Here is a 24,620-nt window from a genome sequence, read left to right on the forward strand (position 1 = left end):
TTCTTTCATATACTGTAAGAAATATCCATAACTGAGATGTCACCAGGTATAGTTAAGGTCTTCATGACTGCTTTTTAACATCATAAATTCAGATATCTATATAATGAAGTTGGAAACCGAACGTTTAAAATAGTCACTATAAAAGAAATAGGGCTGCAGTAAGGCTTTTATCGTAAATCCAAGCTTAAAAATCATACCTTGAACATTACTATGTTATAAGAATATGGCTGTGGAGTACAAGCAAAGACCATTTTTCAAGATGAACTATTAATATAAATGAATCTTAAGTTCAGGAAAGAATTACTAAACATTTTTTTAATGAGATTTAATCTATAGTTTTAATTTGAAAATTCCACAAGTAAATCAACAGCCACTGATTAGAAGATCTTCAGCAAAATCTTCCATTGTATTTAAAAACTCCTGACAAAATGCACATGCTGTATTTGAAGGCCACCACTCGATCCAAGTGCTGGAGTCCAAAGGGTACTGGAACCTAAGCAGACAACAGAAAATGATCATTTGCTGCTGAGATTTGGGGAGAAAAATAGAAAACAGAAAAAAAACCCCAACACAGTATGAAATCGCTTGCTTTGTGTTCACAATCCTGTTTTAAATGTACACATCTGAAAACACATTGTGTAAATATTGGTTGAATTAATACTTTAAAAATTCAGTCAATTATATATTACATATGAATTATTACAAAGAAACACTTGTCACTTCACAGCACACACTAAGATTAATTCTATACACATTCTTATGGTCAATTACTTACTTGAAATTGTAACCAATGCTTATCTTCAAGGCTTCTTTTCCCATGATCAAATACTGCTCTCCTGGGCTCAATTCAACATCTGTACAGGTTTTCTTTTTAACAAAGGTTACTTCATTATTTTTTTGAGCAAAAGCCTGCCCTGAAGTAGAATGTCAAGAATTGGAAAATTTCACAAAAAGAATTTCTAGTAATTCGTATATTAGACAGAAAACACAGCCAAGGGATCAACAGGACACTCACCTCTTTTATAGAGATCCAGAAGAGTTGCAGAATACTTGACAAAATTACCTTCTTCGCTGCGAGATAAGATGTTCACTTTATAAACTGTAGAACGACACAAACCAAACTTTTTATTATTGCTCGTTGCTGCAATACATACTAAATCTCTTACAGATGCTCACATGGAGAATATAATGTCCCTTTACAATAGTAATTTCTGGGAAAATGATGGGGGTAGCTGTACACTGTCAAGCTAAGAAATAGTAACAAATTCTACCTGTGCTCTACGGAAGCTCTACCCCTGCTCTCATCTGACGCCCCCCAACTTCCTCTGACCCCAAAGCCACAGAATCCCATTAGAATTGTGCCAAGCAAGAGACACTAAGTGCTCATTAGCAGAACTCATCAGGTCAGGCTCTTCTCTGCTCCAATGTCACCTTCATATACCATATGTCACTGTCAAACCTGCTGAATTTTAATCACTAAAGATCTAATTGGAACAGAATGTTTTGCAGCAGTAGTAAACACGTAAACGTTTCAGTTAGAGCACGTGAAATGACAATATTACCATATGCAATATCACTCTGGCACGCAGCTTCTCTCCTGGTGTCAGCAGTTAGTGACCGATCCAGTCTCTCTTGTACTTTACTGCACTCGGCTACATTGAGAAAGAAAAAAGCCACTGTTAAGACAATGTCATCACATCCTCAAATCAAACATGTTTAAAATAACATCCTCAATCACGTGAACTTAACCCAGTCACACATCCATGATCATACTGCATGCATTTTTATTATATTTTTTTAAGTGTAAAATTTGGAGAGGATAACTGCTGTGTTCTTATGAGGATTTTTCCCTTGTGTTTAATGTGGTGTTGTCAAAATCACTACACTACCTTCTCACACCAAGTGAAATGGGAAAATACCTCTTGAAAAGTTTACCTTCCATGCATTTGCATTCATCTCCTTCACACAATCTCACAAGTTTTTCATTTCCGTAGGGGTTATAAAACATAGTGCACCTTTTATCTAGAAGATCCAAAAAGAAATAATAAATACATGTAGAAAATCGAAGTCCAAGAAGTCAGCATCGAAACTTTGCAAGTCAAAAGTTACCCGAGCTAAAAATAACAAGGATTAAAAAGCTGTGTAAGAAGGAAAAATGTAGTTTTTAAGGAGGAATGAAGAGTTAAAAGACAAGCTTGAATTTGAAGACATGGAATGAAAAAAGATTTCAAGGCCTTGGGATGGATGGTAAAAGAGTCTGGGGCTCAAGTGATTTTCTCTTCACAAGATCAGAGCATCCCCACACGTAGGAAGTCAGGGAAGGGAGCCAGGAGGCCTGCGTGGTTCAACAGGGAACTGCTGGGTATGCTCAGGTGGAAGAGGAGAGTTTACAGATCATGGAAGGAGGGGCTGGCCACTTGGGGAGAATATAAGGCTGTTGTCAGAGGGTGTAGGGAGGCAACTAGGAAAGCTAAGGCCTCCTTAGAATTAAACCTGGCGAGAGGGGTCAAGGACAACAGGAAGAGCTTTTTCCAATACGTGGCAGATAAAACTACCACCAGAGGCAATGTAGGCCCACTGATGAACGAGGTGGGTGCCCTGGTGACAGAAGATGACCTTATTAATGTTTACAGATATCTAAAGGGTGAGTGTCAGGAGGATGGAGCCAGGCTCTTCTCGGTGACAACCAATGATAGGACAAGGGGTAATGGGTTCAAACTGGAACACAAAAGATTCCACTTAAATTTGAGAAGAAACTTCTTGATGGTGAGGGTGGCAGAGCTTGGCCCAGGGTGCCCAGGGGGGTTGTGGAGTCTCCTTCTCTGCAGACATTCAAACCCGCCTGGACACCTTCCTGTGGAACCTCAGCTGGGTGTTCCTGCTCCTTGGGGGGATTGCACTGGATGAGCTTTCCAGGTCCCTTCAACCCCTGACATTCAGGGATTCTGTGAACACATACCTGGTGCATGATATTCATACACAGTGAATGTGGCAGGATTCAGCATTCCAACCTGGAAAAGCTCACTTATTCGGAACTCAACACAGAGAAAATTATTCGCCGGCACCTATTTGAAAGACACATGAGTTAACAAGCAATAAAGGAAACAAAACTATTCCAAAGAGTTGAAGTAGTGCTTACAGTTATGAAAAAGGTAACATACAGAGTCTATCTGCAGAATAACATGCCCGTCTTTTATCTCATAATTTGCTATCAACTGATCAACTCCACTTGCAAGCTGCAGGGGAAACAGAAAAAAACAAATAACAGAGAAAAATCTTTTGTACAAGTTAAACATTTTTTGGATGATCTTGAAGGTTTTGTAATCAGTAACAGAAAAAGACGAAGAACAGTAAATATTATAGTTCTGCCAAAACCTTCAGTAAAAGAAAGAAGTTCTCTAATACTTACAGTAGATAAATCTTCTGTATTTGCTTCCAATCCACTCACCAAGCCTATGTCCATCACGGCATGAGCAGACCCTGACTGTGGCTCCTTCACACCGGGCCTGTACCTAAGATAGATTAAAAATAATATTAAACATAGCTGCAATTAAAAATAAATCTTCAAATGTCATCCCAGAAAAAAACTAAGGTAAATTCCACTAACATTTAGACCGCAGTAAACCCATAATGATGCAAAATAGTCCAGATGAATCACTTCAGATTTATGTCAACATCATGCAGGAAGAAGCTTTTCTCAATAGTTGTGTTCCAGGAGAACCCATGTATTAATTAAAGAAAAACTCCCTCCCAAAGAGGTCATGACTTTTGTCTCTAATTCCGTTCACACCCATACCAACCAGCACAACCCCATTGGCTGTACTTACTTTGCACAGGCCTCTAAGCGCCCCAGGGGCTCACCGTCTTCTTTTCTGTAACCTTTTCAGATGGAGTAGAGTCAAATAAGTAATTTTCTAATTCTCCAGAAGCAGCAATCCAGAATTCTCGTAAAGCATTTTCATAATTGAAAGATAATTCTTTAAATTGTTTTGATGGCTATTTTTATAGGAACTCATTGTCTAGCCACAAACAAGTAACATTGAACTTCTATAATTTAGGTGAAATCATGGCTTTAATGCTTAGTGTACTTTATAGTGTACTTGTGTTATTAAAATTACTCCATGGCAAAAGCTCAGAACGTGGCTATATACCTGTTGTAGCTGGACTCGAATTCTTAGCACCTTGTACTCACTGTAAACCCCCTCTACCTCCCATCATATTTCTTTCTTCTGCTAGAAGTTTGTATTCCTCACTGCCCCAACTGCAAAAACTCTTCCACAAATGAGTAAAAATGCACTTAAGAGAAACACATTAAAAATTGATTCTATTCACAAACCCACAATATTTTCACAAAGGGCTAAAAAGGTTTCTGGCAATTTCTTTTCCAGTTTTGCGTTTAGAAAGTGGCAGAAATTACTACAGTTCCGTTCTTTACAAGAAACGCTTTGTTAAACGCAGTAAGGTTTCTTTTACTCCCTCCCTTGCACCGACCTGAGCAGTAATATTTAAAACTGTATTAACCCTTTACCATCAGCTCTCTTTGGAACAATCTTCAATTCGAAGTTACACGACTCTTCAGATGTACCAATTGTGTTATATACTGTCTTCACCTACACATGCACAAATAAATTAGATCAAACAGAAGCAGTAAGCAGTCCTCAAAGCTGCCGTAAAACTGTGAAAACTCATAATATGGAGAACATCAGAGCAGTAAAAACAAGCCTGTACATCATGATTAGTTTTGATGGATGCAAAGCAGAGTAGATAAATGATAAACTATGAGTAAACACCAGGATAACAGAGAATTGAGCCACGTTAGAGACTCCATTTAAAAAAATTGGTTGCATGCTTACATTTACTGTAGCTATGCCAGTGCTGCTTCCAGTGCTCACATATATGTCATCACCCAAAGGTACCTAAAGGATTGATATTAGCAGGTAAGTAAAGTTCTTAAACATTTACTAAACCAAACCACTACCAATTTACTGAAAGAAAAAGCTACTTTAGTAATAATTTCAAAGTTCAAATAATTATTTAACAAGTTGCTAAGACTTCTGCTTTTCCTTTTCAAAAGCGATACTATTCACTCACCGTTAGAGTTCTTCCCACGAAGTTATCTTCTGTCAGTTTGAACAGGTGAAGGTTTCCATGGTTTTTGTACGCTACCTTAACACTCATGTCCAGGTTGAGCCGTTTGACAAGAAGGGAATACTCAGTCAAGGCCTCAAGGGCATTAATTGTGTCCTGCCAGAAATCAACGACAAAGAATAGATTCCAGAAATGAAAATCTATTACAAAGTGATTTATTTTCTGCCGCTTAACCGTAATTACAATGGTAACCATTTCTAGTTAAACAGCTTAGCATCCTCTCAGCAGAACACTTAATGTGCTGGTAACATATTGAACACTATATTCACTGACTAGTTGATAGTGTATCAGAAATCTGGCAACTTTCACTTGACTTTTAGTCTGTTCATGCACACTAACACAGTTTTTACAATGAAAACTGCATACCTTCTTATGCTGCATTCTATTTTTGTGGAAAACAAGAACTACCATCATGTCATGAAATGAAATGTTCCATTCTACAAAAAACTTGGGAAAAGAGTTTTCCTCCTATGATTATTTTTATTCAGCAGATCTGAAGTCAGAGGAATCGGCTTTCAAATTTCTGTTTGTAATAGACTTCATGAACAGAAGTTGTGTATGCCAGAGAACATCGTAGCAACAGAGTCATTTGATGGTGATCCCACAGATAGGGACGTCAATGTGGTCTTCTCCCTGTATTGCCCTCTTAAGGTGTCTCAGATTTTGGTTCTTGAAGAATGAAAACAAAATATTTCAAAGCTTACCTGAGTTGAATAAAATCCTCCACCATATCTTTGCTCTTCAGACAACCATTTGATGATTGGTTGGGCGTAGTTTGCGTCCCCTCTTAGCAGAGTAGTAAGCAAGGCGTATGCTGTAGTTTCAACCATTTGTGCAGTAACAGGGCTGGGAGTGTGTTGGTCTGGAGTTTTGAAAGTATTTTTCCAAAAACGATAGATAGGGGGATCACCTACATAAGCATAAAATGAAGGTTTGGGATTGAAACAGTGACAGCTGTCTCCAGAATACACAAGGTGAAGGTCAAGGAAAAAAGCAGGGACTCGCTCAGCATTTAACAGAGGATGAAGATACGCTTCTCTTACACTAGTAACCCAACAGAACAAAAGCGAGAGCAGTGGCAGATGTTGTGAAAAATCCCACTGTGAGCCAAGGAAGAGAGTGGACACGTCACAGGGATGAGGAGGCGGACAAATGCAATCCACCACGGACACCTGCGCAGAGGGGAAGCTGACAGACAGAACAAACTGAGGCGGTGGGGAGTGACAGGCGCTTCGCTGACTCCCATCCTGCTCAGGAAACTGCACTGTTGAAAAGCTGAAAGCAGGATTCAGTTTAGCGAAAATACCAGGCCACTCAGGACTAAGAATTCACTTATGTCAAAGCAAGAAAAAGCGAAATTCACTCTCCAAGTAGCACCATCACTTTAGGGAATTTAAAAATACTACAAGAACAGCCTGAGAGTCAACTACACTACAGACTGTGAGAGAATGTAATGATACCTATGACAGACGCTTCCTTCTTCAGTGCAGAGAACGCCGCTCGTGCGGAGAGATGGTTCAAATCCACGAGAGCCAGAGCATACGAAGTGATCGCCATAGTAAAGGGGCTTTGAGCAGACTGCACGTTTTTCATCAAATAATCTCCTGCTTTATTTTTAGCATCGTGGATTTTCTGAAAGGATGAACAGGATAGGGCTTACACCTGTTGGACTTGTAGTTAAAGAAACAACTTCTGTCCAGACAATACAGGTATACACAGTATCTTCTACAATATATCTTATGATGAAGTGACCCAGAATTTCATTATTGTTCTTTTACTGATTTTGAATGACAAAGAATAACAAAGCAAATGAATCCTAATCTTTGAAATTTAGAAAGCCTCTTCATTTCTTTGAAGAAATGCTAAAGAAAATGAAAGGAATTAGAATTAGAAAACAGGACTGCTGGCAGAATTAAAAATATTACTTACCTGAGTAGGACATATTTGAATTGACTTTTCAATTCCAATAAGAGAAAATGCTGTGAGATACAAAGATTTTTCTTTAGCTTCTCTAGGTAATGTACCCTACAAAATAAAATATGTAAATATAAAAAATAGAAACTACAGTTAATTTAAATATATCAAACTTTTTACAGCTTAGGTGAGGAAACAGAAATTCCTGTAAGAAATATCAGTTTTGTTTAAACTGAAGATATGTTGACTCTTTCGAAGGTAATAGCTTATTTGTAACAAGAGACAAGATTATATAAAGTTATTGGCAAGTCAGGACTATTATACTGTAAAATCAACCTACATACATTTTTGGCTTGGTTTTCATACCTGTAGTTTCACTGCTTGGTAATCTGAAAATTCACTGAATGATCCATCCGGCATTTGACAGTTTTCTATCAACCACAGAAGTGAATTACAAACAGAAATTTGATCAAGATTTATGTATTGATTAACTTGTCCAAGAATCCTTAAAGCAAAAGCTGTCAACCTGCCAAGGAAATCAAAGAAAACATATTGGTTTTGATTAGCAGATACTGCCACATTGCTACATGCTAGGCACAAATTTGCATTATTTATGGTTTAGGTATTTTACACATTCCCACAGCTCAAACAAATATTGCAGATGAATCTTGAATTTTTGTTAACAAATGGGCAATGCTTACTGAATTTTAAATCATGATTAGAGAATCACAGAATGTCAGGGATTGGAAGGGACCTCGAAAGGCAGCCCTCAACCTTTACCACTTCAACCAGCCCCTCCTTGTCGGTGAGGATGAGGTCCAGCAGTGCATCTCTCCTAGTTGGCTCCTCCACCCTTTGCATCACAAAGTTCTGGTCAAGGCACTGGAGGAACCTCCCAGACTGTGGCTGGCCAAGTAGTCCTTCCAACAAGCACCAGGGAAGTCAAAATCCCCCACCACAACCAGGCCCTGTGATTGTGAGGCTGCTCTCACGTTTCAGGATATGATTTGGCAAGTGAAAACAAGCGATCAAAAGATCTTCTCTAAGTTGTAAGCACCATTTAAATCTACCATCAAGCTCACGTCTTGTACTTACTAGAAAGTATCACCCTTCAAAAATTAGTTATAATCTGAAAGCAAAGGAGTGAAACAAGCCTTTTCCATCCGTTCTAATCAAAAGATCTTTTTAACTCACCATGTGCTAGCTTGCCCATTCTTCCACATGCTGTATGAGAAGTCGGAATTTCTGAATGACAAGATGCTTACAATTCCTAAGGAAAATATTAGGCAGGAAATAAGTTACAAAACCAGATTTCTATTAAAATTGTATTTTTTCATTCAGATACCTTTCTCATTCAGCAAAGTCTCTGCCCCTCTACAACTCTGAAGCAAGAGAAGCAGTAATGCTTTTCTACCTTCCTTCATCTTCCGCCTCAGGCGAGTTCTTGAAGTTAAGGTTTCAGGACCCAGTAAATGCCAGTTATTTGACTCTTCCAAGTAGTGGAACACATAAAACACCGGGGCAATGCTCACGAGCTCGGCCTCCGCGCTGCCCTTCGGCAAAGCAGTGAGGACATCCAGACCGCTGGGACTGAGGACTGTGGCAATTGCTTCACCCATAAGATGCCCTGTGGAAATCAAAAAAGAAAGTCATTTAAATGAGAGATGATGAAAGTCAATCCAAGGGCAGAATCTGATACTTATGAGCAATCATTCTATAGGAGTTCTACACAAAATGCTACACAAAAAGGTGATTTGCAAAGCCTTTTCTCAAAGGAAGAACCTAGGAATAAAATGAGACAAATTTAAACAAAGGAATATGAAACAGGAGAAAGAGAAATATACAGAAAGTACACATGCAGTAGACTAGAAATTTCAATTCGATTTACCTTTTACACTGACACTTCTATCAATTTTTGTTTTGGGAACCAGATTTAGTGGGATTCTGTATCGAAATTCTTGTCGTCTCTTGATTGAACCTGTAAATGAAAATGTATATATTCCATACCGCACAATCTAAATCAATAGATGATTCAGATGCAATAGCCAGATCTAAAGGTTGCAACTATCTGAGAGGTCAGGCGCAAAAATACTTGTGATAACGTGAAAACTACAAATATGCCCAAATGCACATGCAAACTATATCAGCCTTTGAAAAAGAACAGATGCACACACTTCGATCTTTCTTTTGCCTTTTTTGGTTAAGAAAAAGGAGTCTGATCTGGACCTAAACTTTCAGATTCATCTCTGGTTAAATGAGAATATGCTCTAATTTCATTAATAAAGCAGCTGAAAAAATAAACCAAGAAAAGACGTGATAATTCTCTTACCATAAACACCCTGTGGATCCAAAGTGAAACCTGCATGCAGTTCTTTCTTAACACCTTCTGGCTGAAATCATCAAGAGGAAAGAAGCAGAACATGAAAACACTTTTGCTTAAGGAAATTTGTCAGCTGAAACAACAGTTTAGAACCATAGTATTTCTGTCTTCTACGTCCTCCTCTGCAGTTGATTTTTACTTAGCTGTTCTACATACCTTTAAGCCAGTCTTCTGTCTCCCAAAATTATTTAAAAAATTTAACAAAAGATTTAAGCAAAAGCTTAGGAAAGTATAAAATGACAATAAAAAGGTCTTTCAATAAAGTATGCTTAAGTAGTTGAAAATCTGAACCAAGTAACTTACAATACAGTATTCTCCGTGCTTACTAAGTTATAATCTATCTATATGACAATTCCTATATGCAAGATGTAAAATGTGCTTACTCAAATACTCAGTAATGCATTTTTTCACTGCATACACCTCAGTGGATTCAAGGATATCACACAATATTTTGGACTCTGACAATATTAAAACAAATCAATATTTATATATTGATTTAATATATTTTTTTGCTGAATCAATATGAAAGTCAAGAACATTCCAAACATTTTGATTTTTTTTTCTTACCATTACGCGTAGCGTTTTAACCACAATTTCGCTGTTCCTGGCTGTCAGCAATGTGAAGTTGATCGTGTGAAGACCTAATTCCAGCGGAAGTATTCTGAATGTAACCGGGGCCGAGGAACCGCCATCGAGATTCTTCAGATTACAGCTGCGCATCCTCGATCCAGCAGTTGCAGAATCAAAAGCACAGATTCCATTTCCAGCTGCTATTTTAACACAGAACTGCAATGTGGAAAGATTTTATATGTTTCACCTCCATGACAGGTACAAGATCAGAGGAATATTAAAGCCACTGAAATACTATGAGCATTCTACACTGTAATCCTACTTTGCTGTTTACAATAACCGAGTGTTACTAACTTGGGAATTACTTGCACTAGAAACACCCTAACAAATGTTCATTAGCAACACCCATACTGGGCCTCATACACACACCTTTGCGTACTGTACTCAAATTTTTTCAACCATAATTTTGCACTTCTGAATGTATTGCCTGAAAAATAGACCTTTTTCTAGTCAATCCCTGGACAACGTAACCCGTGAGCCCCACCGCTTTCTGACACTGTGTCCAAACAACTAGAATAGAAAAATTGTATTTTAACTTTCATGAGGCAAAGCTGCAAGAGCACAACAACATTGTAATCAGTGGAATGGCTGGAAATGAAACAATTAATGACTGGATTTCATTGTTACACGGTTATGTAGATCATATCTAACAGCAGCCGAAGGATGGAGAAATCTGATCCAAGGATCAGATCCTGGATACTCCCAGGGGAAATGTAGAAGTCACTAAGACCACAAATTACCTTAATTGGAGAATCTCTGTGGTTATAAACTGATCCTTTTAATTCAATTTGTTCTCCTCGCACCACAGAATAAGGAACATAAATGCTCAGGAAGATATCTTTTACAACTGGCACTTCGAGCGGCGCAGCAACACATATACCTATGAAAATAAAAATCATAAAAGCAGATTATCTGATCCACCCATCTGATGAACAAGTTCGAAAAAGTCTTCCCATACTTGCCACCTTTACTGATGCTGTGTCATTTTTCAATATGTATTTTCAAATTGTCCAAGCTTTTTTAAAAGTGAGCAAGCTTTTGCATCCTGTTCCAAGTTGCTTTCTCCTACTCTTTTTCTGTTAGGATGACGGGAAAATTTGTTTCTTCCTTTCATTGGGTCCCTGAGCTATTGATTAAACAAGGAACTGCTGGGTAAGCTCAAGTGGAAGAGGAGAGTTTCTAGATCATGGAAGGAGGGGCTGGCCACTTGGGGAGAATATAAGGCTGTTGTCATAGGGTGTAGGGAGGCAACTAGGAAAGCTAAAGCCTCCTTAGAAGTAAACCTGGTGAGAGGGGTCAAGGACAACAGGAAGAGCTTTTTCCAATACATGGCAGATAAAACTAACACCAGAGGCAATGTAGGCCCACTGATGAACGAGGTGGGTGCCCTGGTGACAGAAGATACAGAGAAGGCAGGGTTATTGAATGCCTTATTTGTCTCTGTCTGCTCTGCCGGAGGCTGTCCCGAGGATCCCGTACTGCTGAGATCCCAGAGGAAGGCAGGACAATGGAAGAGTTTGCCTCGGTTGATGAGGACTGGGTTAGGGAGCAGTAAGGCAATCTGGACATCCATAAATCCATGGGTCTGGATGGGATGCACCCGCGGGTGCTGAGGGAGCTGGCTGAGGTAATTGCTGGACCACTCTCCATCATCTTTGCCAAGTCTTGGGAAATGGGAGAGGTGCCTGAGGACTGAAGGAAAGCAAATGTCACTGCAGTCTTCAAAAAGGGCAAGGAGGAGGACCTGGGTAACTCTAGACCGGTCAGCCTCACCCCCATTGCTGGGAAACTGACGGAACGACTTCTCCTTGGTGCTATTTCCAGGCATATCAGGGATAAGAAGGTCATTAGGGGCAGTCAACATGGCTTCACCAAGGGGAAGTCATGCTTGACCAACCTCATTGACTTTTATGGGGACATAACAAGACGGATGGATGATGGCAGAGCGGTGGACGTGGTCTACCTTGACTTGAGTAAGATGTTTGACACAGCCTCCCACAGCATCCTCACAGCTGAACTGAGGGAGTGCAGTCTGGACGACCGAGTAGTGAGGTGGACTGTGAACTGGCTGAAGGGAAGAAGCAAAATCCAAATGGAAAAGTTCCCTAATTCTTTAGCTACAATCTAATTAGGTTGCAGTACCCACCTTTATCAGAAATGCCAACACCTTGTACTTCCCAGGTAGTCAGAGAATCAGGCAAGGTGATGGACAGAGTCTTTGACCTGTGTTTAGAAGCGTTAATACACTTATATGTTATCAAAAGCCATCTGTTAACACCAACAGCTAATCAGCACAAAGGCAGTATGTGCCCAGAGCTACTCCTGTATCTAAGAGAGACTTGGTAGGACACGGTTTTAGCCGACTTTACAAAAACTGGTATTTAACAAGGTTGAAAGTGAAAGAAAAAGTGACTCAACAATCTGGGCACCAGACAGCAGATCCTGCATGGAAGAAAACGTGTCAGGAATCGTTTGTCTGTATAAGACTGTGTTTTAGAGGGAATCCTGGGTACAACTAAGGCTACTCAACGTACCTCCATTTTTAGCATTTACATTCTACAAAAGTGATGACTAAGTTGAATGTTGGTAACAGATTTGAGACAAGTAGTACCTGGGAGAAACCTGGTGAACTTCCCATAACCAGCTTTCAGGGAAGTAGCTGCGAACTTCTGCTTCATCCAGTTCCAGGACAGACTCAAAATCTGAAGAACATAAATAAAACAAGTATAAAGCAACCAACCAAACAACAAACCACCTGCCAATGGCCTTCCATGAAACTCTTCAAAATCATTCTCTTTTTCTTTTGTGATACTGTGATCTGCTCCCTTGCCCCATGTTCTGCTGGAAGCGTTTCACCACACGTCCACCGCAGAGTTCAAGCTCTCATACTTACGCATTCTCGCCAATATTAGAAGTTTATTGGGCTCTTCCTCCCGCAGCCTGTTTGCAAATTCACAGCAATCTCTGAATGCAGAAATGCACTTCTCGTTACTCCGAATCCGTCGAGCTCTATCACTGCAAGTCTCACTGACTGGATACGCTTTCACTCCAGCCATGCAGCATTTGCGAACTTCTGGATGTGCATATTTGGATGCTGAAATAATAATAAAATAATTCCCTTCCTTGAGATGAAATTTTTATTTTCAAATGCGTCTCAACTCATTATACTGAATGCATTTTTAAAACTTGCAGAATTTCGGCGAAGGTACAGATTTGAGGATGAATATAAACTTGTCATTATTCAAAAGCTAGTGACACACAATTCATCACTGCTATTCTGAATTAACAATGTAAATTAGATAAGAGGAGTTTTACTACATTTTAACAGTCAAAGGTTCTTCTGACAGGCTTGGTCACTGGGATATGGCAGCATTGTGAGTTTTCAGCCTATGTCTCTTCAGAAAAAGAAAGGATCTTAGACATATACTGTATTTTCAACACATAATTAAATCTGGTTGACCTCAAATTCAGCATGTGGCTAAGAGACTTTTTAAATGGGGTCATCTCCAAAATCATCTTCGATATTTGTCAGTCTCTCTCCACTACATTAAGTTAATGACAATAATTAAAAGTAGTAAGCAAACACTCAGATTCTTCATTTCTAATGGACTATTTTTTTCTTAATTATATACTTTTAAATTTTTTTAACACCTTCTTTGAGTATCTTTTCCTTGAAGTCAGATCGTTTGGTTCTTAAAACTTCATTGCAAGTTTCACCTGTTCAAAAAGAAATAAGTAAGAACAGAAGACATGAGCTTTTTTTGTAATAGCATAGCCCACTTAAAAATAATTCCATAAAGTCAAAATAAAGGAATACACCTGCTTCGTTTGAATCATCAGCATTTGCATTCGTTAAAAATGTAAGCCCAGCCATTCGGAATACATCAATGTTGTTCCGTCCCCCTCCAGCACCGCACCCAAGGTCACTTTTTTCCAAATGTAGCATTATCTGAGGAAAAAAACACATCAGTAGGTAACTAAGATGTGGAGTAGTATATGATGAAAGAGAAAGCTACACTTGCAGAAGTGCCAGTTCAGTCTGGAAGATGAATCATTCTACTGCCTATTTTCAGGCTTCACAGAATCCCAGAATGTCAGGGACTGGAAGAGACCTGGAAAGCTCATCCAGTGCAATCCCCCCATGGAGCAGGAACACCCAGCTGAGGTTCCACAGGAAGGTGTCCAGGCGGGTTTGAATGTCTGCACAGAAGGAGACTCCACAACCTCCCTGGGCAGCCTGGGCCAGGCTCTGACACCCTCACCATGAAGAAGTTTCTTCTCAAATTTAAGTGGAACCTCTTGTGTTCCAGTTTGAACCCATTACCCCTTGTCCTATCATTGGTTGTCACCGAGAAGAGCCTGGCTCCATCCTCCTGACACTCACCCTTTAGATATCTGTAAGCATTAATGGGGTGACCTCTCAGTTTCCTCTTCTCCAGCTCCAGAGCCCCAGCTCCCTCAGCCTTTCCTCACACGGGAGATGCTCCACTCCCTTCAGCATCTTGGCGGCTGCGCTGGACTCTCTGCAGCAGTTCCCTGTCCTTCTGGAACTGAGGGGCCACAACTGGACACAATATTCCAGGTGTGGTCTCACCAGGGCAGAGTAGAGGGAAAGGAGAACCTCTCTGGACCTACTAAACATCCCCTTTCTAATACACCCCAGGATGCCATCGGCCTTCCTGGCCACAAGGGCCCAGTGCTGGCTCATGGTCACCCTGCTGTTCACCAGGACCCACAGGTCCCTTTACCCTACGCTGCTCTCTAATAGGTCATTCCCAACTTATACTGGAACCTGGGGTTGTTCCTACCCAGATTCAAGACTCTACACTTTCCCTAGTTCTATTTCATTAAATTTTTCCCTGCCCCACTCTCCAGTCTGTCCAGGTCTCTGGATGGCAGCACAGCTTCCAGTGTCAGCCACTCTTCCCAGCTTGGTGTCATCAGCAAACTTGCTGACAGTCACTCTATTTCCTCGTCCAAATCATTGATGAATATATTGAATAATACCGGCCCCCGTACTGACCCCTGAGGCACTGCACTGGATCCAGGCCTCAACTGGACTCCATCCCATTGACCACAACTCTCTGGCTTCTTCCCTTCAGCCAGTTCACAGTCCACCTCACTACCCGATCATCCAGACCAGGCTTACTTAATGCATGACACATAACATCTATCTGAATACGAACAAAATAGCAACTTGTTTTTTCTTTTGTGGCTGCTACTTAACTTTTTCCATTGCTCTCTTTCCACTTGCTGTGACTCCATAAACAGCCTTGTCAATAGACGACAAAGCAACAAAGGAACTGAATTCTGTTTTCATGTCAAGGGATATGGCTTCTGCTGGTTTCAGTATCTCTTTGCTTGACTGCAGCCTAATCTATGAATTGAAAACAAATATTGATTATTTAAAAGCACATAAAGCTCATGAACCAGACACTTCAATAAGTCAAGGAAGTGCTAAAGAACACGTGTAATTCCAAGCTGAAATCTGACCATAAAATGAATGCATGCCCACAAATTTTAGCACTTAGCTTGCTACTCACATCAAGACTATTCCCACACTTCTGTTCCACATTCAGCCAAATCGAATCAGCTACTAATTCAGCAGCTTCTTCTCCCATGACTATGTAATAAACAATAAGACGTGCTGAAGGAACCATTTCTTGGGTTATCTGAAAAGTTAGATGTTCATATTCCAAATCCTTCATTCTCGTCTGAGTTCCAAAGCTTACTATCTTCCCTTTCGATGTGATCTACAAGAGGAAAATGATGGAGAATTTAAAAAAAGTAACTTTTCAGATTTAACATGTTTCTTACGTGTAATAATTACTTGCGTTTAGATACAATCCAACGCAAATGCATTTGGGACCAGTGGGTGTAGTTCAAGGGAAGGTCGCTCTGTCCCTCACCCCCTCAAAAGAAGTTTTGTCTCTGTGCATCTTCCTCTCTATTTCAGCTCCCGACTAGCACTGCTTGTTCTTAATCCCAGTCTATGTCAGATGAGAATTCAAAACAATGGAGACCTGATATATCATTCAAACATGAGCCTATTACTGATTTTTTTACTGTAAGTCTGACAGATGGTATGTGGAAGGAATAGTTGTTGGAGTTGTGTGTATTCTATACACTGAGGATAATTCTTGATTGTTGAGGTTTTTCAGCTAGGACCATACATTAAACCACAATCCAGTATTTTGTGTAGAAACATCTGTTACTTACCAAATAGCTGAAGTGATGTATTTTATGAATATACCGACTGTGTGGATATACATTGATATTTACGAAATCTCCTACTTCTAGTATTTTGTGGTTTGAAGCCCAGTCAATATATAGATAACTCTGACTTAAGGAGGAATAAGCTTTCGCTTCATAGGTTTTACTTGCTTGGTTTTCATCTGAGAGACGTGGATCTGCAGTTTGCACCTGAAAAGATAATAAATGACGGAAATTTTTGTTAGTAAAGGAGGAAACAAAAAACTGCGTCTCCTGGCTACTAAATAGTTAAGTACAGAATTATACTTAAGAAAACAGTATTAAAAGCATTCTGTAACATATTATTCAGAGAGGTTCATAAAATAAAATCCAACTCAAGATTTCTAGGTTTTCTTTAATAAAAAGATCTATAAATATCAAGTTGATTAAAACACGGTGGTGTAGAAGCACTTACATAAATGAACAGAGAAGAAAAGGATAATGATATGCCTCCCTACACAGTCAGGGAAGCTGAGAGATTTGTTTTCACACAATTCATTTAGCTTTTTAGTTAATAACTATTATGAAAGAAATGTGACAAATTAGGATATTTTGTTTCAGAATAATCTAATATAGAATTTAATAGAGAAGTAGTATTTCATTATAGCACCTACATTTCATAAGTGATTATTTGTAATAGTTTATGAACTTAGAGACTGTTAACTCTGGAGTGTAAAATCTTGCCAGCAGTGTTGTACAGTCATGAAAGTACAGGATTAAACTCTTGAAGAAATAAATTAATGGAACAATTTAACTCACTTGAAATTCCAATATTTTGCAGTCAGATGGGATATTAACAACAAACAAAGCAGTTCCATCATTCATACTTGTTTTTCTTCTCCTAGATTCCGAATGCTCCGATATCAACTCGGTCTCATCTGTTTGTTCACCGACCGATTTTGCAGAGATGGTTATAGGGACATTTCCAACAAAGTGACCTCCTGTATCTTTCACCTGCACCTGTTCATCACAATAGAGAACGTTTCCTATACAAATGGAGACATTTTTCAAGGAGAAACCTTTCAAGCTGCTAAGAGCTTCTACAACAGCAGATGAAAAAAGCATGAACGGACAATGGACATTAAAAGCAAGTTAAGACCTACAGTAGTACACAGAAAAAAGAATAAGGCTTTTGAAGGATGGGTTTTATGTTGTAATGTGCAATGATACCGCTTACGTTAACTAACCTTAATGAAGAATGGGAGCCCAGGCTTCACAAAGAGAGGAGTAGCAATCAAACTCAATTTGTAAGGAGATACAGCAAACCTGACTCCAGCAAATTCTGCTTCACCACTGAGGCCACCTGACAAAATATGATGCCCCTTTTAATAATCACATCCTAGAACCTGTGTTTTCTCTACTTGCCTTCAAAGAGCAGCACAATCTGTCTGTTATAGTGAAGCCCTTGCATCTAAAGAGTCACCTCCTAGCACTGTTGTGCAAACAAACAGCCAGAAAGAAAAGAAGTTTAACCCCTAAGCATTTTTACAGGGACAGATCGACTGTTTACATTTGCAGATTTGTTAAAAAAAAATAAAAAGCTACTTACCCTCCGACTCCAAGACTGATGCCACAATATATAAATATGAGCCATCCAATTCTTCCAGACTTTGAAACCCTATAGAACTCACTGCTTCCTTACTGTTAAAATTGATCGCAGCGACTCCATTTTCAATCTGGAGAAGAAATGCAAGTAATTATTTAATAGTCAACAATTTAGAAATACTATATAGATGCACTATACATAAATCCTATATTCAATAGGTTTCTGTCCATTTTCAGAGGAAATCAAAGGTGGAGATGTTTTAATGAAGAACTCTTTATTCCCCAAAATTGCTGATAATTAATCAACCAATAGCACATATTGCAAAGTCTGCATGCAGGCCCAGCAAGAGGTAGCAATAACACCAAGATATCCTCACTAAATGACGAACGATAATGCCTTTTATAATTCTTCAGTGACTACATCAAAAAGGCCAGATTGAAATTACATTCTGTCTCAGATGCTGCCTCTGAGTTTCATTTTAAAGTGAATTTCTATGACCCCAGTGATAGGATTACGTAGGAAAAGCCGACACTGAATAGCTGTCAATGCGAACTAGGAGTTGGAGCCCATTCTCATAAAATTTAACGGGAAAGCTTTAGTGGAATTGGATCAGTTCTGAACTCAGCATACGAAATCTATACAAACTAGGCTAATTTCTTCTTACCCTAGTTACATGCATTGCACGAGGCATCATCCTTTTTTCACTTTCTTCTATTATTCCAAAACGAAGAAAAACATCGGCACTTGGAAGCCTTTTGTTATAAAAATAGCTGAGAACAAAACAACAATATAAATACTTTTCAGATTACTTTAATGGCTGCAACAAAGCATTTGTTTTTGAAGAAGAGTAATTTCCTAGGCAAGAGATAGAAAACAAATGTCTGTGCACTTTTAAACACTTCTGTTGAAAAATCATCACTTTGTAAGAGTTCTAAAAAGGGTCACTTAGTTGTCTTACAGAGCAGAAAGGATTCTGATAATAGGGGTTTTTGAGGAAGTAAAAGAGGAAACTTCTGGACATGGGAGAATCATTCTTCGGGTAAAAGAAGAAGAGGTACACACATATGTAGAAACTAAAGCCAAATTTCCTTACCTGGCTTTCACAACAATCCTGAAGCTCTCAAATTTATCAGAACTAATAAAGCTACTTTCTGGCTCTATAGTGATGGAAAAGCTTGGCATTGCTGAAAAATGAGTAGAAAAGAAAAAGCCACTTAGATGTGGTTTTGTACACTAAGCCACGGGTACCCAGAAAGACACCTCTGTATAACCAAAGGATCATGTTGGTTTAGAGTGATTTGATTTACAGTATTATAGCCCCAAAACACAGCTGTCAGCTGGTGCACAACAAAGCACAAGTCCTAAAGCCCTAAGTTATCTGCAAGAGTCTCCTTCTCTGCAGACATTCAAACCCGCCTGGACACCTTCCTGTGGAACCTCAGCTGGGTGTTCCTGCTCCATGGGGGGATTGCACTGGATGAGCTTTCCAGGTCCCTTCCAGCCCCTGACATTCTGGGATTCTGTGATTTCACTGAAAAACATATCTAAAAATAAAGGTTCACAGTATGGGCACAACTTACCATATTCCTTAACCTCAAATTTTGCAACAGCTGAGGTTACGAAATTCTTCTTATACTTGGCTTCAATCTTCCAAATTCCATACCTACAAAATGGCAACAAACATTTTTAAAGACAAAAAGTAATGTCAAAGAAAAAATTAGTATTACTACTTAACAGTATTTCATGTTAATAATTATGTAGAGAGAAAAATTCTGCACCCAGTTTTTGCACAAGTCCAATGCCTACTTTGAGAAGATTCTGCTTTGATACTTTAATAAGTATTGAAAGTTATTTTAAAGCACTGAAATAAATTGGAAAAGAATATGCCATTATTTATACGATAACTATTTTTGTTGGATAGTTACAAGCAGAGACACATTTTGAAGTCTGCAAATGCAGTATCTTGCACTTAAATAAAAAAAAGGCAAAAGACAATCTAGCAGTCTAAGAAAAGGCAATATTATGTTAATAATTCTCAAAAAGCAATAAATAAATCTACTTAGGATTAGGAGGAATCTTGAAGTCAGGAAAAGAAACTATTCCAGTGAAATCTTCTTCTTCTACAATATCCACTTTTACTCCTTCAGGATCCTTTAAATCATAATAGGAAAGAGTCAGCAGTTACAGATCATTCTCATCAAAAGGAAAATCTCCATTCAGTGATCTCAGTGGAAACCTGCCCATAACATATTTTTCTAAGACTTCTGCTCATTTCACAGCAAAAGAACACAATCAATTTAGAAACAACTCAGACTGACATTCCGATAGAACATTTTATTGTGGTCCTTACAATTAAGGGCTGTTACTACACAATGCTCAAAATTGCAGAAAAGTTACTGTAATACCAACCCTATTATTAAAGGCTAAAAAATACAGTATGGCAGACACTGACTATTTTATATCGTCAATGAAATAAACAACAGTATGAAAACCATATTATTAAAATTCCCTCAAAAATCCTTTCCTAAGATGTTAAAGATAATCCACATTATTTTTATCTTCCGTTCTGTAACAACTTCAGATCTGGACTTAAAAAGCAAGAGTCATTTTTAGATCTTTTCAAAGATGTCTGGCTACCTGCAAACATATCTAACAGTTTGGTTAAATATTGATTGCAATCCTGATTTACTCTCCAACTGCATTTATTGTTTTTGTGATATGCAGAAGAATAAGAATCAATTCAATGATAACTTACCACAAAGGTTAGGACAGTTTCGCGCCGAGCTGGCTGCAGTTCTTCATTCAGAGAGTAAACTCTGACTTTCACTGTAAAAGTTATTATAATAAATCTCAAAGGACATTTAAATCCCAATTCCTTGGCAATGCCAACAGACTTTAAAAAGTAAGTAACAGCCAAGAGAAATGAGCATTATTTACCTGACTGATCAGGAGTATAAATTGGTTTGTCTGTATGAATAAAAAGAAACCCGTTCTCATAGGAAACAGGAATTTTTTTTAGTCGTGTAAAATGTGGAGAAACAGCTTCCAAATACACGTAGTTGACTGAATCCTCTGTTCTTGGTAAATCTGTTGGTTGAAGCTCGGGAAAAGATTTTAAAATAATATTAAAATATTTATCAGGTATTTTTCTCTACAGTATTTTTTGTTGAAAAGAGTATCTGAATAGCGATTAGTGTTGTTTTGTTAATTATTATTAAATGAAAACATCAACGCCCACAAGGGCTTATTCTTGCTTAGATCATAGATGACAGTCTGGAGTATTAAGTTACAAACAGATATCTTGAAATCTTGCATTTTATCTACGTCCAGAACTCAAATAGCAAATGCGACAATAAAAACACCATGAGCAAAGCCTGAATTCCTTACTGTTAAAGTTGCGGCACCTTGGAATTTGTTGGCTGGAGTTAAAGAAATACGACCAGAAGAATAAACAGTAATCTTATCTGGAAAGCTTTTTATGGCAATATTGACTGGAAATTCCTTCTCAAAACCAAAAGCTTGAACTACGACTTTCTCGGATGCCCCAGCTCGGAAGATCTTTGGTGCTGTAAGAACATACCTGTATATGAAATATAAAACAATAAAAGGGCAATGTAGCTACATTTCTTTTGGACTTCTTACTTCCATTTGTAATTCACTGTTAGAACAAACAAGATAATCAGGTAAAGTTATTCTAAGACACTAGTTAAAAACAACAGAGCCCCAGTCATAATAATTTTTACGAAAACTGTAATGTAACATTACCAAATAACAATAGGAACAACGCCAGGTTCCAGTATAAGTTGGGGAATGACCTATTAGAGAACAGTGTAGGGGAAAGGGACCTGGGGGTCCTGGGGACAGCAGGGCAACCATGAGCCAGCACTGGGCCCTTGTGACCAGGAAGGCCAATGGTACCTGGGGTGGGTTAGAAGGGGGTGGTCAGTAGGTCAGAGAGGTTCTCCTGCCCCTCTACTCTGCCTTGGGGAGACCACACCTGGAATATTGTGTCCAGTTGTGGCCCCTCAGTTCCAGAAGGACAGGGAACTGCTGGAGAGAGTCCAGCGCAGCCACCAAGATGCTGAAGGGAGTGGAGCATCTCCCGTGTGAGGAAAGGCTGAGGGAGCTGGGGCTCTGGAGCTGGAGAAGAGGAGACTGAGGGGTGACCTCATTAATGTTTACAGATATCTAAAGGGTGAGTGTCAGGAGGATGGAGCCAGGCTCTTCTCGGTGACAACCAGTGATAGGACAAGGGGTAATGGATTCAAACTGGAAGACAAAAGGTTCGACTTAAATTTGAGAAGAAACTTCTTGATGGTGAGGGTGGCAGAGCCTGACCCAGGCTGCCCAGGGAGGTTGTGGAGTCTCCTTCTCTGCAGACATTCAAACCCGCCTGGACCCCTTCCTGTGGAACCTCAGCTGGGTGTTCCTGCTCCATGGGGGGATTGCACTGGATGAGCTTTCCAGGTCCCTTCCAACCCCTGACATTCTGGCATTCTGTGAACAGCTTAGGTAATGCTTATGGATTTGATTTTGCAGATACAAAAGCTGGTCTACTAAACCAGGTTATTTACATGGAAATAATTATTCCTTTTGCCAAATTAAACCCCAAAACACTAACCCTCCAAACAGCACACTTGTGTTGTTTCCCCACCAGTTCTTACTGCAATGGATGGGGCAACTTACAGTAAAGCCTAATGTGTATAAATTTGTGCAGGAATACTCTAATTTTTCAGCGCTTTATAAACTAAAGTATGCATCGCTCCACAAAAGTACAAGCCACATAATGTATCTAAAATACTTGCCGTTGAACAAAACACTTGATATATGTGCCCTTCTTTTTCTGAAATGCCAAAAGCACTTAGGTTGGCTGCTTTCTATACAGCATTGTTAATACGTATAAGAATCAAAAAAGCACCACCAACTACAACCGTAAAATAAACATTTAAGTAAGAGCTTTGATCAGAGTGTAGGAAAGTGCCTGTCTTCAGGCAATGCAGAAGATCTCAGTCTGTGGCAGCAAATACAGTAATTCCAGAAGCATCAGTCATTTTTCTAGCATTAGTCCCACACGGATCAGTGAGAATTTTGCTTGTGAAAACACATCAGTTTGGACAGCACCTTTTGTATCGATTCTACTGAAACTGTATCTATTTACCTAAAATAGCAAGCAACAACCAAATAACATTTCCAGTAAATTCTATATTTGCTTTACTTACGTTTTCTCTTGGCCAAAAGTTGTTCCAGAAAACAGAAAAACAAAAAAACACATTAAAATAGTCATAGTGTCTATGACAACAAACAGCAAACCATAAATGCTACCGATTCTGGATTAAACTGTGTTTGGCTTCTGCTGTGGGTGAACAGAAACACCACCAACATGCTCCACTCAGAGTTAATAATTAATTGCAGATCATCTTCTACTAAAACATTATTGCCCCCAGGAAGCCAGAACAGCTAAACTTAGGAATTTTTAAATTCAAAATTTCAATTTTTTAATCTGTTCAGAACAATCCTGTGTCAGTGTCCCCCTCTGATATCTGCATTAAAAATATCATTTTCAGAGGTGGCAAAAAACCACCCAACAAAAATCAGATTGTTTGTCCTTCAGAAAATGATTTTTATTTAAACCCAAGTCATTTGAAGGGAAAAAAAAGCATTTTAATTCTATCAAACATAATGTGCTTATATGGTTAGACTACAATTTATTTTGTTTTAATAATCCTTCACTTGCAAATTTCTTTTAGCCACTTGTATTCCTGGTTACGCCAACTTTCTGGATACTTCCATTACAAATAAAACTGCAATATGAAAATATGAGGACACCTCTCAAGATGTACTATTTTACACGGCATTTGCAAAAAAAAAAGCATTAGAGACAAAAGCTTGGCGTGTCTGATACCTGAGCACAGGACCTCGGCAAATGAGTTCGTGAAAAGTTAAACCCAAGTTGTGCAAGACTTCTCGAGTTTAAACAAATACAGTAGCCAACGCTTACGGGAAAGCCATTTACAAAACTATTCCTGATCAATAGGAAATTAAATCATAAGAAGGCAAACATGCGCTTCTCAACATACGCAATAAGCTTACAAGGGAAAGCAACAATATATAGGACGAAATCTATATCACAATGTACACATAATGTAAGTTGCTTTGTATCATTAAAACTAATGCCCAAATATCTACCACTAATGCCAAACAAAGAGAATTCATATGGCAAGTTTACATGAGTTGTATGTAAACAAGAAGCAAACAGCAAAAAACACTGGAAAACACTTCAAAAGTCTAACAATATTCTGAAACAATGTCTTTTAAATTATACGTTCCCTACGTTCCTTTCCAGACACAGCCCAATGGTTTTTCAGCCCTACATTTCACACCTGTTTGTACAGGTTCCAAACACTGCCCAAAACTTTACATGAGATTTATTTCAACACTTCCGTGAAAATTATGGCAATTGAGGCCTACTGTGTTATCATGATTCAATGTAGTATGTATTTCCAAAGCGACATAGAATGCTCCAGAGCAAAACCCACTTTACACTGACAGACTAATATGACATATAAACAGATACATAAAGCACGGACAAAAAAAACAACAACAAAACCACCAGACCCAGGTATTACCAGAGCAGGCTTTGATATTTATACAGCGATTTGGGCTTTATTTAGAACAAACCCTCCCAGAATCTCCCCTCTCGCAGCTGAGGACTCCGCTGAGGTGAAGCGGCCGCTATCGGCGGGAACCGGC

General features: G+C 38.9%; 1 protein-coding gene across 1 annotated transcript; it reads right to left on the minus strand.

The window, feature by feature from the left end:
- Positions 1-310: 310 nt before the first annotated feature.
- Positions 311-23,240, minus strand: C5 (complement C5). Its single transcript, XM_065853796.2, has 41 exons — positions 23,090-23,240; positions 21,258-21,450; positions 20,808-20,970; positions 20,626-20,696; positions 19,930-20,021; positions 19,451-19,533; positions 18,964-19,054; positions 18,535-18,640; positions 17,874-18,000; positions 17,512-17,627; positions 17,084-17,284; positions 16,292-16,495; positions 15,616-15,825; positions 15,300-15,449; positions 13,892-14,021; positions 13,724-13,789; positions 12,966-13,166; positions 12,684-12,774; positions 12,219-12,295; positions 10,813-10,952; positions 10,010-10,228; positions 9,392-9,452; positions 8,951-9,040; positions 8,477-8,689; positions 8,257-8,332; positions 7,429-7,588; positions 7,078-7,173; positions 6,609-6,780; positions 5,853-6,058; positions 5,092-5,244; positions 4,854-4,916; positions 4,529-4,610; positions 3,828-3,879; positions 3,410-3,512; positions 3,162-3,236; positions 2,960-3,065; positions 1,936-2,022; positions 1,563-1,652; positions 1,016-1,099; positions 776-914; positions 311-493 (listed from the first exon to the last, which is right to left on the minus strand). Exons 1-41 carry the CDS (start codon positions 23,152-23,154, stop codon positions 364-366), a joined length of 5,034 nt encoding a protein of 1,677 aa, XP_065709868.1. The 5' UTR covers positions 23,155-23,240; the 3' UTR covers positions 311-363.
- Between the last annotated feature and the right edge of the window lie 1,380 nt (positions 23,241-24,620).

This window comes from Patagioenas fasciata, chromosome 20 (assembly GCF_037038585.1).
Source record: "Patagioenas fasciata isolate bPatFas1 chromosome 20, bPatFas1.hap1, whole genome shotgun sequence".
In the NCBI taxonomy this organism is placed as follows: Eukaryota; Metazoa; Chordata; class Aves; order Columbiformes; family Columbidae; genus Patagioenas; species Patagioenas fasciata.

Coding starts and splice junctions, on each gene's coding strand:
- C5 (XM_065853796.2), bottom strand. CDS start 23,154: ATGACTATTTTAATGTGTTTTTTTGTTTTTCTGTTTTCTGGAACAACT. Junction 3,513..3,827: donor CGCTTAGAGGCCTGTGCAAA/GTAAGTACAGCC, acceptor AATCTATCTTAG/GTACAGGCCCGGTGTGAAGG. Junction 1,100..1,562: donor CCAGAGTGATATTGCATATG/GTAATATTGTCA, acceptor GTCGTTCTACAG/TTTATAAAGTGAACATCTTA.